General features: G+C 46.7%; 1 protein-coding gene across 1 annotated transcript; it reads left to right on the top strand.

Moving 5' to 3' along the window:
* Positions 1-14,337: 14,337 nt before the first annotated feature.
* Positions 14,338-15,632, top strand: skila (SKI-like proto-oncogene a; the record flags this gene model as incomplete). Its single annotated transcript, XM_084327600.1, has 1 exon — positions 14,338-15,632. Exon 1 carries the CDS (start codon positions 14,502-14,504, stop codon positions 15,630-15,632), a length of 1,131 nt encoding a protein of 376 aa, XP_084183726.1. The 5' UTR covers positions 14,338-14,501.
* Positions 15,633-16,371: the final 739 nt, after the last annotated feature.

Genomic DNA, 16,371 nt, shown 5'->3' with positions numbered 1-16,371 from the left:
CTTGTGGTAATGGGTGTTTGTGGCGATGTGGGTGTTTTGTTCAATCAATCGAGTACCTGAGACGAAGAACCGGATGAGTCTGTTTTACGTTTTCAGAGGAACAGTGTTTTCAAACGTTATTTTCTAGAGATGGTAACTTAGTGTTGTATTCATTCACAGTTAAAGGCAGAGGTAGAGTACTTTATTATCTAAAGGTGGTAAGTTCGTGTTGTGTTCACTCATAGTTAGACAGTCGAGTTTGAGTAGTGTCACTTGTGATATATCACATTCACCCTCCCATTCCCAAGTGATTTAGATTAACTTCACAATTGCAAATTTATGTGCTGTCCAAGACCATTTCAAAATGGACTTATATCGTTCTTCAGTGCAAGCGTTGAATCATTAACTGTCACAATGATGGACGCGGTTTGATATTTTGATATCCTGGATCAAAATGAAGAGAAACTTGGCAAGATGATTTTCCTCTGTAGATACACTGTGTATGGAATGCTGCTATGGCGACGTAGAGCTACTGTAAGAGGGGCTTATGTTTGTCAACGTGAATTAATTTCCTCTAAAACCTAACCTTGTCATAAAAGTGAGTTATGTTGCATTAGTTTTGTAGAGTCCAACCGGTCCTGTACATATAGTTATGGTTGTTGTCTAGGCAACACTCAGAACCCAGTTGTCATGTGATCATTTGGTTTGGATGGGTACAATTTTGCTTGGCTTGTCAGACTTTGCCTGACCAGCTCCTCGCCCCGCCTCTCGGTAACGGGTTGGTCCAGTGAGCCTGACCAGCTCCTCGGCCCGCCTCTCGGTAACGGGTTGGTCCAGCTGCGAGCCTGACCAGCTCCTCGCCCCGCCTCTCGGTAGGTGACCAGCCCTCTCCGATGTTCTGGTTGCTTCTTCCAGCGATCAATTTATTGTAAAGACAATTACGAACAAACATTGTGTACCCAAGGCATTATTCATCACGGGCAGAACAACAACCACGGTCTTCTTTAAAATACGGCGCTCCTTCCCACCACGCCAATCTCTCTGGTCACGTGAGCCTCCCTTGCTTGCGTAACAGTAGTAGGCACAGCCCAACGTAATGCTGCACTGGCTGCTATCATCAGGTGACACAGGAATTGTTTGATGGAATGTAGGCGGACAGCGTTGCTTAAAATGGGAAATTGGTGGCAAAATAACCGTATACATCTCAGTTAGAAAATAAATACCCCTCACATCCTGCTACGGCAGGTTTTATTGACTGGATACAAGCCACTTATCGTCTGTAGATCTGCACATATCAGGAGGCCGGTGGACCAGGGCTCGGTCTCAGCTTGTCTGCACAGCTTCTTGTGTCTCCTGTGGTCACGTGACGTCGGCCTGGCTTATAGAAGGCCCTCAACCCCCCCCCCCCCTCGGGTCAAAAGGTCACCGACACCGGAGCACTCCCCCTGTTCCCTCGCACGCGTCACGCTACGAGAGGTGAAAGAGAAGGCCCCCGGAAATGATGAGGTGTCGAGAATAATAAAAGGGATTGATTTGTGCGCACTGCACAAACCCCCACATCTGCTGAATGGCAACGCAGCGCACGTGGCCTTCACACCTCCTCGCAGCCCATTGTATATGCATATCATCTCCGACGAGCGGGGTTTTATGTGGAAAATTACTCCCCTTGTACGACTACAAAGGGACACGTCGGACGTCAGCGTGTGAAGGACGAGGATGAATGTCTCGCCACTTCTCCTCCGGTCCCGAGGCGCCGCGGTTGACATTGTTCCCGTGCCCCTTTCCCGGCAGAGTCTGCATACGGGGGCTCGCCTCCCCAGGCGCGCGCCGACTGGAGCTCCGCTCGACACCTCCTGGAGGAGAGAGAGGGGAGAGGGGGGGGGGGGGACTAACCTTGTATAATTAATGATGTAAAATGGAGGAGGATCTAGGAAAACATCCGGTTTTAATTGCTCTTATCTTGTCTGAGGGTTTTATTCCCATCCCTGAAGGGATTTGTTAAGCAGTGTAGTAATCGGGCTCGGCGGTAAACTGGTCCCTTTTAGCAAAACATACTGCACTTCAAGGTGTAGCTCCGTAGCATCATGAGACACAGACCGTGCTTAGAGTAGATTAAAATGTATTGTCATTATCCAGCACAAGTACAGTACAACAAAAAGAAGTTTGGCATCCAACCAGAGTGCAAATGTAACAGTAAAGTACATAGTGATATACAATGTACAGGTGATTAAACTGGGTATAGACTATATAAATGAGTAATACTGCTAATCAAATGTATGTACAGAGTTGTAGTATTAATATGTACAGTGAGTGATACAGGTATAAAGACTAAGTCATACCGGCAGCGTAACTAGTAAGAGTAGGTTAGTGATATGTACAGATAATATAGATATAATATCTACTCATATGTGATAAGGATTATATGTAGATAATATATCTACAGTAAGAATAAATATATATACACAGTATATACTGCATTATTCTACATGCAGTGTATATACAGGTGTATGAGTAGGTATATAGAAGAATTACATGCAGCTATATTCAGACAGATATGGATATATATATATATATATATATATATGCAGCACTATTGTACATGCTATCATACAGAGATATATGGATAGACTAGTATGGAGTTATGATTACAGTGTAGGGCCGTTGTAGACCGTGAAAGCAGTAGTTAGGTATAAATCATGATAGGTAGGTAGGTAGGTATAATCACATGATGATCTTACATACTGGTGCAGTCTCCAGTACAGAGTGAACCGTTAGGTATGAGTGATTTCCATTGTGCAGTAGTGCTGTGCCATCAGTCATTGTAATGATATACTGCATCATGAGTGGTGCTTCAATTTGTGTCATTAGTTAACACTAGTGATGCTTCTTCACGGCGTGGCCATTTCAATAGCACGCTTTTACGTTTTCACCTGTGCTCCGTTGGATTTGAAAGGACTTAAAGAGGCACTTAAGCAAAAAAAAATGCTGATTTATGTTGCAGGTAATCTCACATGCGTACAAAAACTAAACAGTTTTGCACACATTCTTTTAGTTTGACGGTTATTGAGAGTAAATTAGTTTGAATATGGCCAACAGGGGACATTGAATCCTTGATGAAATTTAATTATGAAATGATAAGGTAGCAGTTTCTATAAGACAAGTTATAGCTATTGTTTCATCTATATAATGTCATGGTGTTGTAATTAACAACAAAGGAATCAATGTCAATGACATTACTAGTGGCCATATTAAAACTCATGTACTCTCAATAACCGTCAAACTAAATTAATGTTTGAATAAATGAAATACATAGCCATCCAGGCTCAAATTGGGCAACATTTGGTTTAAAAGTGAACATCTAGTAGACATCTAGATAACACCTAGCCGTTGTTTCTAAATACTCAATAATGTCTGGGCTAGAAGTAGGTTATATCTAGCCTTGACATAGCCGGACATTGAGAAATTGCAACTCAAATCATTCTAGCACAACACGTGGACTTCAGTTGTGCATCTTACACATTAAGAGGACATGTCCCCCTCAATATTGAGAAGAGGTCAATTTGTCCTAAAAAAAAATATAGCTAATATGAAAGAAGAGGTAAATGATAAGGGGGTCAAAACATTTATATATCCTTCTTACCTGTAACTATAGTAATGCAATACAGAATTCCTGAACGTTGTCTTTTCCTTTACACAAATGAAAACATTTCCACCATAAATAGATGCAGAAAAGGCAGAAATTGGCGCATTAAAGTACACCAGAATGCAGGGAATGAAGTGTTTGACGCTCAAAATGTTCGCTTAAAGAGTCCCCCCCCGCCTACGCCCTTGCATCTGGCAGTCGGAGATGCAGTTGTGCATCTTACACGTTTACAGTCATTTGTGTGACATTTTAAATATGTAATAATAATGAATTAAACTGCTTGGGCTAAAAGTGGTCTATATTGAGCCCGAACGTATCCTGGGCTAAACGGGGGCCTCAGCGTTGAAACCAGGCCTAGCTCTTCCTGGGATGGAGCGTTCCTCCAAAACGCTGTGGATCAGAGAGGTGTGCTGGCGGCCTCCATCCGGCACAAAGACAAGCGTCATTACCCCGACACGCACATCTCTCCACCCGGTGACTCTGGGACATATTTCAATATTCCACATTGATTTGGAAGAGGATGTATGGAAATGATTGTGAGGCGTTGGCCCCCGGAGGCCCACTTAGCGTTAAGTCCAATAACACTTGAGACAGAGGCTGGGATAGTACCCATCAATGTGCTCGTCGGTTACAGTGTGTGTGTGTGTGTGTGTGTGATTCCTTACTCCCCTGCCGTCATCCATACCACCTCGCCCCACAACGTTACCCCCCCCCCCCCTCCCTTAATGAACAATCAGCGCTGGTCATGTTATTGCACGTATGAGATTAATTTACTCCCTACAGCACACAGAGCGATGTTATTACAGGGAAATCAATGCCCTCTGTGTTGTTCTGCGGGAGCTGGACAGGGTGTACACGCATCTGCTCTCATAATACAACTGCTGACCTTGCTGTCAGGAGAGCGAGCCAAGAGAGCAGCGGTGAAATGGTGGCCGGTGTTGTTTATCAAAGCTTTATCAAGCCTCTCCTGCTCTCTGTCTCTCTCTCTCTCTCTCTCTCTCTCTCTCTCTCTCTTGACCATCAGACCACAGACAGACAGACTGCCTGGGGTGCATTCTCTTCTGGGTGCACTTTCTGGGTCCAGTCTCCGGAGTACACTGGGTGCAACTGAAGGTCAGCTGGTCAGGAACCTCCCTTGAACACTGAGCACCCAGTCTACCTAGGGGTAACCCTGGACAGATGCCTCTCTTTTAAGACCCACACTGAGAAGACCAAGTGCAAAGTGAGTGCGAGGAACAACATCATCCGCAAGCTCACTGGCACAACCTGGGGTGCTAACCCACAGACCCCGAAGACAACCGCACTAGCTCTCTGCTACTCAGCTGCCGAGTATGCCTGCCCAGTATGGGAGCGAGCTGCCCATGCCAAGAAGTTGGATCCTGCCCTCAATGTTAGCTGCCGCCTTATCACAGACTGCCTGAAATCAACACCTACAGACTGTTTATACATCCTGGCAGGCATAGCTCCACCAGAGATACGACGAAATGCAGCAAGCAAGAAAGAGCGCCAACAGCAGTCTATTGACCAAAGACATCCTCTCTTCGCCCATGTGCCAGCCAAAAGCCGCCTTAAATCCAGGAAATGTTTCCTGAAGAGCGTCCCGCCCCTCGGAATACCGAGCACAAGCAGTGAAAGAGTCACTCGGTGGGAAGAAAGACTTGATAACCTCCCACCAGCAACAACAATGGAGCTAAAGGCGAGCGAGGCACTGCCTTCTGGAGCAGACACCAACTATGCAGTGTGGAAATGCCTAAACAGAATAAGATCTGGTGTTGGACCTTCAAAAGCCACTCTCGCCAAATGGGGATACTTAAATGATGGGGACGTTGTGTGTGATTGTGGCACTGAAACACAGACCATGCAGCACCTCCTGATATGCCCCCTGCTAGAACAGCCCTGCACAGCATCGGACTTGGCAGAGTTCAATGAGAAGGGACAGCAATGTGTTCAGCTGTGGTTGAACCACATCTAGCCAAGCCTTGTAATTGACTGTCTTGTGGACACGACAAGAAGAAGACTGGGTGCACTCTCTGGGTTCACTCTCTGGGTTCACTCTCTGGAGGCACTCTCTGGGTTCACTCTCTGGGTTCACTCTCTGGGTTCACTCTCTGGAGGCACTCTCTGGGTTCACTCTCTGGGTTCACTCTCTGGGTTCACTCTCTGGGTTCACTCTCTGGATGCACTCTCTGGGTTCACTCTCTGGGTTCACTCTCTGGGTTCACTCTCTGGGTTCACTCTCTGGGTTCACTCTCTGGATGCACTCTCTGGGTTCACTCTCTGGGTTCACTCTCTGGGTTCACTCTCTGGATGCACTCTCTGGGTTCACTCTCTGGATGCACTCTCTGGGTTCACTCTCTGGGTTCACTCTCTGGGTTCACTCTCTGGATGCACTCTCTGGGTGCACTCTCTGGATGCACTCTCTGGGTTCACTCTCTGGGTTCACTCTCTGGGTGCACTCTCTGGGTGCACTCTCTGGATGCACTCTCTGGGTGCACTCTCTGGAGGCACTCTCTGGGTGCACTCTCTGGGTGCACTCTCTGGAGGCACTCTCTGGGTTCACTCTCTGGGTTCACTCTCTGGGTTCACTCTCTGGGTTCACTCTCTGGAGGCACTCTCTGGGTTCACTTTCTGGGTTCACTCTCTGGATGCACTCTCTGGGTTCACTATCTGGGTTCACTCTCTGGGTTCACTCTCTGGATGCACTCTCTGGGTTCACTCTCTTTGTGCATCCAGACTGAGAAGAGGTGAATGAATGAATGAATGAATGAATGAATGAATGAATGAATGAATGAATGAATGAATGAATGAATGAATGAAAACTTTATTTAACAGATTGCAGAATGGGTACAATCAGGGCTTGACATTAACTTTTTGGCTCACTAGCCACTGTGGCTAGTCACTAGCCACTGTGGCTAGTGGTTTTCCAAAGTCACTAGCCACTCAGCATTTTCACCAGCCAAAAATCACCAGACTAAATAATTTTTTCATCAATACGTTCCCATTTTATAGCGTGATGATGAATAGGTTTAAAATCAAAATGCATATGATCGGTATCATGTTCCACCATGAATGCATGAAAGGGGGGGGGGGGCGGGGGACGTTGTTTCTGATTATTGATTACCAATAACGGCATTCGTTATTGTAGCATCATACACTGATGTGTCATGATGTCATGTATGTTGTGTATGTCATAAATGTCACTATAAATTGAAAATGGGGGACACTGATGTAAACAAGACAAACGTCTTTCTCTGGTCTGCATCCCCTTAACCCATTCTCTGCCACGCTTATATCCATCTCTGTTTGATCTCTGCCAGCACTGTAAGTCTATGGAGATGTTCACCTTCTTTGCAGGGCTATAACTTTTTTAATTGTATTGCTAAATTGACATTACTATGGCCCATTCAACATCGATTATCTATCGTTCAGGATGTAGGAACGTTTTACTTTTTCATTCACACATTCATACGAAAATACCGTCTAATCTAGAGTATAAATATGTTTTTATCGTTTTCTGCAGTATTTCCCAGAACGTGAGATATAGGCACAAATGCATATATTAGATGATCAAATGCAGTTTGATACCGATCGACGCTATATTAAAAATTTCAACTGTACATGGTCCTAAACGGTATGACTGATCATGCGCGGGTGAACGGAGCGGGGGGGTTGTTTATAATTCTGTGATAGTCGTTAGATGCTTCATGTAGTATGGGTGATATATTGATCAGAGCAGTTTGTATCGAAAATGATAAACAAAAATGCTGAAACTCACGTCAGTCTCCTCGTACCATTGGGCGATGAGAGTTGAGCAAACAGATCCTAGTTATGTGGTGGGGATCGAGGCGATCCATTTCCGGTTTGTATATTACTAATACACGCCCAAATCATGTAGATTATTGAGTTATGGCAAAGATCCATATCCACGGTGTGTGTATTGAGTCCCGCGACGATAAACAAGTGGCCGGACGGAATAGGGAGACGCACCGGGATCACAAGAGATCCACTTCCGGTTGCAACTCGCCGATCAGCCACCAGGTGGCAGTATTGTAGCGTTGCAGAGTTGTGCTGGCTCACACAGCATCCGACAAGGCTCTGTGAGTGAAATATGAATACCATGGCGAAATTATGATCATAATCACGTCATACGCCGTTATTGGCAGAATTCGCATGAACTTGAAACCCGTTGTACGACGTTATTGGCGGGGAAAGGGTTAACAATTGTGTGTATTGAGCCGTACTGTATTGTACCCATTCTGCAATCTGTTAAATAAAGTTTTCATTAATTCATCGGCTGGTTGTCTATGCTAACAAGGCCTGATCAGCATGAAATCGTTCTTACCTGTGGCCGGTTGGATCCCAAAAAGGATTTCCCAGTTATTGATCGCCATCTGGTAGATCGATATGTCCATTGGCTGATGCTATATTCCTTTACTGCATACTGAATTCGGCGTCGCAAAAGGTATTCCATGCGATCTGATGAAGGCATAGCTTCACGCTAACAGAAAAAGTAGGCCTGAATGAAAAAAATTAACACCTGGTCTGAAAACAAGGAGAAACTCCATTCTCGAGACAGCACCACTACCAGGATCTGGCCGGTAATGCACTTTTCCAAATTGTTGTGGGAGTTGTAGTATTATGTAGTATCACTTGGATTGACTTAATTGTTGCCGATGCCTTTTGTAGACTACAATGTTTTTTTTTCATAGAAAAAAAGTCACGGCCACTGTGGCCGGTAGAATAGAATAGAATAGAATAGAATAGAATAGACTTTTAATTGTCATTGCACAGTATACAACGAAATTTCAGGGGAGCTCCCACAGACCGTAGTACAATATATACATACATGAAACACATAACACATATAACACTGTACATAACAGAATATTTTAAATAATAAAGTGCATGATGAGTGGTAACAGTGATTATCAAGTCCAGGTAAGTGCATGGTGCACATGAGGGGACAGTCAATGAGTGTTCAACAGTCTGACTGCTTGGGGGGAAAAGCTGTTCTTAAATCTTGAGCTCTTGGCATGTATGGACCGGTATCTCCTCCCTGAGGGAAGGAGCTGAAAGCTGGGTGAGACTGGTCCTTGATGATACACTTGGAGCGGTGGAGGCAGCGGGAGGTGAAGACGGAGGTGATGTTTGGTAGAGGAGTCCCGACGATCCTGCCTGCTGCCTTCACCACCCTCTGAATGACAGAGTTACCGGCCACAGCCGAATTCTACCAGCATTTGGCCGGTGGTCAGGTGTTAATGTCAAGCCCTGGGTACAATACAGTACGGCTCAATACATACAATTGTTAAGGGGATGCAGACCAGAGAAAGACGTTTGTCTTGTTTACATCAGGGTCCCCCATTTTCAATTCATAGTGACATTTATGACATACACAACATACATGACATCATGACATACAGGTATATAGTACTGTTACATTTGTGACATATATGATATGCAAATATACAGTACTGTTACCCATAGATCCTGACAGAGAGTATATACATATGATGGGGAGGAGACTGTACATTAGGATGGGGTGGGTGGGTGGGAGAGAAATATACATACGGTGGGGAGAGAGGTAAAGTTGTCCTCCTCAAGAAATATAGCTAATATGCATGAAAGAAGAGGTAAAAAATAAGGGAGTCAAAACATTTATATATCCTTCTTACCTGTAGCTATAGAATAAATATTTGAATGCAATACAAAATTCCTGAGAGCTTTGTGTCAGTGGGTACCTGAATGTTGTCTTTTCCTTTACACAAATGAAGACATTTCCACCAGAAAATAGACAATTAACACATTAAAGTATACACCGTAATGCAGGAAATTAAGTTAAATTAAGTAACATTTTCCAGGTGCTTATTAAACCCATGCTTAAAGTGTCCTATGCCCTTGCATCTGGCAGTGGGACGAATGAGGAACTGGGTTTTTATGTTCAAATGATTTGAGCTCATCTTAATTTTTGTCTGAGGACATAGTGAAGAATCTTCTAGAACCAGCTCAGGCTCTGTGGAGCTTCTCTATGGATTTTCTTTTCTCATCCACACATTCAGCTAACACCATCATCACTGGAGGAGAATAGTCCTTCTGACCTCTTGACCTCACACAGACCATAGGCCTATTGGAAGACATGGGGGAGGGGAGTCTTCTGGGACAGACTTGCCTATCATAAAACCCTAATTCACTCTTTGCCCTGATGCATTTTTTACTCTCCCTCGCCCGTAAAACAACCTTTCATTATACAAACTTGACAGAGCCAAAATTATGGAGCACAACCCCACTCTCATTTAGTTTGTTGTCATCCAAAGCCATGTAAATAAAGGTTTGTTTAGTCAATTTTATCATTTTTTAAACCAAAAAGATCCACAGTACACTCCACACAGAGATAAAGCTTTTTAGTGTAGCTTTCACCATTTCATTAAATACATTCAATGAAAATATAATTGCTGTTCCTTCCATGAATGAATGAATGAATGAATGAAAACTTTATTTAACAGATTGCAGAATGGGTACAATAATACAGTACGGCTCAATACACACAATTGTTAAGGGGATGCAGACCAGAGAAAGACGTTTGCCTTGTTTACATCAGGGTCCCCCATTTTCATGTATACTCTCTGTCAGGATCTATGTGGGTAACAGTACTGTATATTTGCATATCATATATGTCACAAATGTAACAGTACTATATACCTGTTAAACAAACAACACAATGCAGCACCCACTCTCCACACTTTAGATCACCTAAACACACTTTATATTTATTGATAAAGGATTTGCACTACAACTCGTACACCTTACTGTAAATTGTACCTAAATTGTACCTTATCCCATTTCTGCTTTGCATTATATAGTATTGTATATTAGTACACTGCATAGTATTGTATATTATATGGTAACTCAGTTACGTCTATTCCGCATCGAACATTGTACATATGTCTATACTGAACACTGTGACCTCATTTTTTTTTTTACTTCTAATTTACATGCTATACTATGTTATTTCATACTTATCTTGTCTAGCACAGTCTCTGGAGTGTAACAGTAAGAAGCATTTTGTATAAAAGTATTCTGTACTTCTGTATGACAACTATTAAAGAAACTTGAAACTTGAAACTGTATGTCATGTATGTCCCTATGCCATAAATGTCATGATGTTTTCTATGTTGTGTATGTCATAAATGTCACTATGAATTCTCTGGTCTGCATCCCCTTAACAATTGTGTGCATTGAGCCGTACTTTATTGTATTATTCTGCAATCTGTTAAATAAAGTTTTCATTCATTCAATTCATATTCATTCATATTATTATAATATATATAACGATGTAGTAGACAAATGCGCAAGACCACATTATAATAAACGTGTTATTACACATATCCACACTGCAGGTAAAAACAAACGCCAGACTGCGAGACAGACAGACAGACGGGCAGACAGACAGGCAGACAGGCAGGCAGACAGACAGACAGACAGACAGGCAGACAGACAGACAGACAGACAGACAGACAGACAGACAGACAGACAGGCAGACAGACAGACGGGCAGACAGACAGGCAGGCAGACAGACAAACAGACAGACAGGCAGACAGACAGACAGACAGACAGCCGGGCAGACAGACAGACAGGCAGACAGACAGACAGACAGACAGACAGACAGACAGACAGACAGACAGACAGACAGACAGGCAGACAGACAAACAGACACCCCCACATAGTTTCCGTCAGCCGGGTGACGTGTGGCCTGAGCTCCGCGCAGCAGCAGTGACGTCGCAGCGGGGAGGGAGGGAGGGAGGGAGGGATGAGGGCAGCAGAGGTGCTTCTAGCTGCATCTTGTTGACGCTCCGCCGGGCAGCCGCTCAGCTCACAACGTAGAGGAGACCCGCCGAGCGAGAGACTGGACGACCGACGGCGTTCAGGCAAGTGTTTATATAAAAACCAGTATTGGTCGTTGTTTTTGTTTTGTTTTTCTATCGGGATTGTAAAAACGTAGAGCCTCCCTCCCTCCCCCCGCGGTGTTTGAGTTGATTTATATCCAGGTTTTGCCGCAGTGAGCTCTGGTTGTGTAGCTTCTCTCTCGCTCGCTCTCTGCGGTGGGGCTGACCGGGCTATAGCGGGGAGCTAGCAGCGTTAGCAGCGACCCTGGAACACCCGTCCACCGAGGAGAACTACGAGATATATCTCTTTAAAAATAAAACGTACCAACCGAACGGGCTTCTCACTCCGTTCGCCGTCGACCAGAATACCCGTTATACACGGAAATAATTATATACATAATTCAGCCGAATTCTTATTAGAAATGTATTTATTTAGCGGTTGGTTTTCCAAGCGGTGGGTCGGTTACAGCTCGTGCCTCACGGCCGCGTCAGCAGGCGTGTTGGTCGGGCTGCTGGCAGCTCAACACCGCGGTGAAAGGTGTTATAGTCCAACACTGTAGCTGCTGCTTCTGCTGTGTGTTTCACGTCAAACCTTTATTTATTTACACTCAAAGAGGCAACTGAGGTTTCCCTCAAGTACAGTCACGTCAAGTAGTGTACATATCGAGTTCGGCATAAAAAAAGGCATATTATAAAATCACACGGCATAATACAATCATAACAGTGTGTGACGTCTCGAGACGAGATGTTATTACACACACACACATGTCTAATTGTTCTGATTGTATATAATGCTGCTGTGTGGTTTTACAATCAGCCCCCAGACCGGTAGACACAGTGAAAGTCATTATCAGCGCTGTCTGCATACCACTGTGGCTGGCGAGCCGGAGAGAGAGAGGAGGCGAAGTACAGTGTGGAGACTGAGGGAGGGTGGATGAGTGTGGAGGGGAACTGAGGGAGGGTGGATGAGGGGGACTGAGGGAGGGTGGATGAGGGGGACTGAGGGAGGGTGGATGAGGGGGACTGAGGGAGGGTGGATGAGGGGGACTGAGGGAGGGTGGAGGGGAACTGAGGGAGGGTGGATGAGGGGGACTGAGGGAGGGTGGATGAGGGGGACTGAGGGAGGGTGGATGAGGGGGACTGAGGGAGGGTGGAGGGGAACTGAGGGAGGGTGGATGAGGGGGACTGAGGGAGGGTGGATGAGGGGGACTGAGGGAGGGTGGATGAGGGGGACTGAGGGAGAGTGGACGATGAATTGAAAATGGGGGACCCTGATGTAAACAAGACGAAAGTCTTTCTCTGGTCTGCATCCCCTTAACAATTGTATGTATTGAGCCGTACTGTATTGTACCCATTCTGCAATCTGTTAATAAAGTTTTCAATCAATCAGACTGAGGGAGGGAGGGTGGAGGGGGAGCTGGAACATACAGCAAGGCGCCAGTAGTGCCTGTATTGCGCGGTGTCCTTGCAGTCAGTCCGAAGGAGCCTGACACTCCTTGAGAGAGAGAATTACACGTTTCACACGGTGCGTTATACATCACATATACGGGGTGTTTTCCAACATATATACATCTTTAATCAAACGGACGATCAAATAAATAGGCGTTGTTGTTGTTATTATTAGGGAGAATGTTGTATTCGGTCCGTCGGAGGTTGTTTCTACTGGGAATCCTGAATGTGTTCGACTCTCCGTTGGTTGGTTCAGTGGTGGATTGATGGCTGTTTGCAGCGTTTAGTGTTGTGATCAATAAAGTACAGAAACCTTTTAAACTCGCGGCTGTGCGTCTCTCTGTAGTACTACGACAGCGTTGTATTATTATTGCTATTATTATGTTTGATACGGTTGTTGTGTCCGATGTAAAAACACGCTGCTCGTATTATAATCAAGTCATTACATAGAGAGATGACGGGAATGTGCGCGACAGCCTTTTCTTTTCTAGAGGATCCGGTCAGAATCCTTATCGGCTGCTGAACACAAAACAAAACAGACACATAGATGTTGTTATTATTATTATTGCTCCCTTTTCCAGTGGCTTCAACATCATCAGTGTTTTCCTCGCGTCATATTGGGGCAGCAGCACCCATCAACTACATCGCCTTTGAAGTTAGCGATACAAATGGTTGTTTTCTTTATTATCACGACTGATTCGATAATTCAGAATGGGGGGGAAAACACATTCGACACGACTGTGAATGTCACGCTGGGCATTTCGCTAACGATTGAATGAAGTGAATGGGTCCTGTTACTCTTATCAATTGTTTTTTTCCCCAACGCAGTTGATGGGGTCAGTCAGCGTGGGGGGGAGGGGGGTGGGGGCATCACAATGGTTGAGATGGGGGGGGGGGGGCAGTTTAATTTACAAAGTGATCATTCTGTGGGTCCTCAACCTGTGAGTGAGCAATGCAATGTTGTGAAAAGGGAGCCCAGTAGTGTTGGTTCATCTGTCTGGCCAACTGGTTTAAACTGTTAAAACTCGCACGTTGTGTTGGAGATGTCGTTTCACCCGCTGGTGAAAAGTTGGATGCAAATTCCCCCTGGGGTTCAATTACAAGGACTGAAAGACCTCTTGTTTGTGTGAACTATGGTAATATAGCCATTTGGCTTAGTGGCCATGCAAACAGCCATTGACCTCCTCAGCCCCCTGGCAGGACAGGGGCCGTAAAACATTTAAAGTCCTCCTCGCTGCTATTTCATGCTTCACAAATTCTTCCGACGAGATAATTTTCAATTTCCTTATTCTTTTATGTGGAGCAGCTAATCCATTCGGTGTAGTTTGGGGTTGAGAATAAGTTATATATATTTTTTTTCCCCTCCCTCTCTTGCTGTAGGAAGCCGACCAGAACATTGAAACACGCCAGTCAGCATCATGTATGTATCTGAACAGCAGAAGATTTGTATCATTTGAAGGAGAAAAAAAGAAGAGATATTAAGGAGAGAACCCGGGACTGGTAGGAATACGGCGAGCGCAGACGACAGAACAACAGAGCGGTGCTCAGACATGGCCGGCACTCAGACCAGTTTGAAAACCCCTTTCAAAGACTTGACCTCGTTCAAGGGCAACATGAAGCGGCTGTACCGCGAGCGCCTGGAGGACACGCCCATCAAGAAGCGGGCGATGGCGGAGATGAACCTGAAGCGCCGCAGCCTGGAGGCCCTCCCCCGGACCCCCAAGGTGAAGCGGGAGCAGGTCGAGGACCTGCACCTCGACGCCGACACGGCCATGGATCTGCACGCGGCCTCGGCCAAAGCACTGGACCTGAGCCCCGGGCTCAAGCACACGCTGGCCCAGTTCACCCTCAGCAGCCAGAGCTCCCTGGGCGGGCCCGCCGCCTTCTCGGCCCGTGGCCCCGAGTCGTCGTCGTCCCCTGGCGGCATGGCCCCTCTCCCCTCCCCTCCGGTGCTGGGAGGGGGCCCCCTGCTGGTGCCCTGCGACAGCTCCACCGAGCTCACCCACTCCCTGCTGGAGGGAGAGTCCATCTCCTGCTTCGCCGTGGGGGGAGAGAAGCGCCTCTGCCTCCCCCAGGTGCTCAACTCGGTGCTGCGCGACTTCTCGCTGCAGCAGATCAACGCCGTGTGCGACGAGCTCTACGTCTACTGCTCGCGCTGCGACGCCGAGCAGCTGCACATCCTCAAGGTGCTCGGCATCCTCCCGTTCAACGCGCCGTCCTGCGGCCTCATCACCCTCACGGACGCCCAGCGGCTCTGCAACGCCCTGCTGCGGCCCGGCGCCGCCCTGCCCGCCGACCCCAACGGCAAGCTGCCCTCCCAGGGCCTCATGAAGGAGAGCGAGACCAGCTTCCAGGTGGAGCACCAGTGCCTGGGCAAGTGCCAGGGCCTCTTCGTGCCCCAGTTCTACGCCCAGCCCGAGGCGCCCTGCATTCAGTGTGTGGAGTGCCAGTTGCTCTTCTCGCCGCAGAAGTTCGTCATGCACTCGCACAAGTCGCCCGACAAGAGGACCTGCCACTGGGGCTTCGACTCGGCCAAGTGGCCCTGCTACCTGCAGCTGGCCAGGAAGTACGAGGGCCGGCCTGAGGAGCCACAGCTCACGCTGCTGCTGGACGAGGTCAAGGAGAAGTTCCACTACCAGCTCAAGAGGTCACTAGACAAAGTAAGTGCGCTCCTATACTAAAGTTGGCCTGGTTTGTCTTTTTTTTTTACTAGGCGTGTCTCGGCTCAGCAGCACACCGCTGTCTGTCCATGTCATTTATCGTTAGTCGTTGGCTACGGGAAGGTAACCCAAGCTGTGTTATGTAATATTTGGCTGATGTACGCTGCCTGAAAGCTGTCCGTGTTGATCGGTCTCAGTCGGCTCTACCTACAGTATGTTCTGCGCTACTTTCTTTTCAATACACAATCTCGTTGCTGGTGTTTTGTTAAACCAGCATCTGGCCAGTGTGTGTGTGTGAGACAGGCCTGGGACAGGTGGTGAGTGGTGACACACGCCTGGCCAGGTCTCGTCTAATGAGGCCAGCTGGCCACAACTAAAGGGGAAGCGCTTCGTTTGTCTCCTCGGGTCACCTGGAGGTCATTCGGCATGTCATTGAGCAGAAGGCCCCGAATAACGGGAGGAGCCCCTCTCTCCTGTAGCCGTGTGACTGTATGACTTATGGAGCGCTCTCCGCCGGGGCTGGCGGGGGGGGGGGGGGGGGCAGACGTTCACCACCGGGGGAAAGGCCCACATTGCATCAGCGGCACTAGTTTCCATTAAAGGCCAGAAGCCTGCGGAGAGTTCCTAACAGCTGCTCCTTTTTTCTTTCATTATTTCTGCCACGTGAAAAACATGTCAGTGCGGGAGCATCGCAGTGGGCCTATTGAAAACCCACAACGTCCAGTGGGGGGGGAAAAGCTCTAGATTGTTTCCCTGCCAT

Source organism: Notolepis coatsorum, assembly GCF_963971535.1.
Source record: "Notolepis coatsorum genome assembly, chromosome: 13".
Lineage (NCBI taxonomy): Eukaryota > Metazoa > Chordata > Actinopteri > Aulopiformes > Paralepididae > Notolepis > Notolepis coatsorum.
The sequence above is the reverse complement of the archived record's forward strand: the minus strand, read 5'-3'. Positions and strand labels throughout refer to the sequence as shown.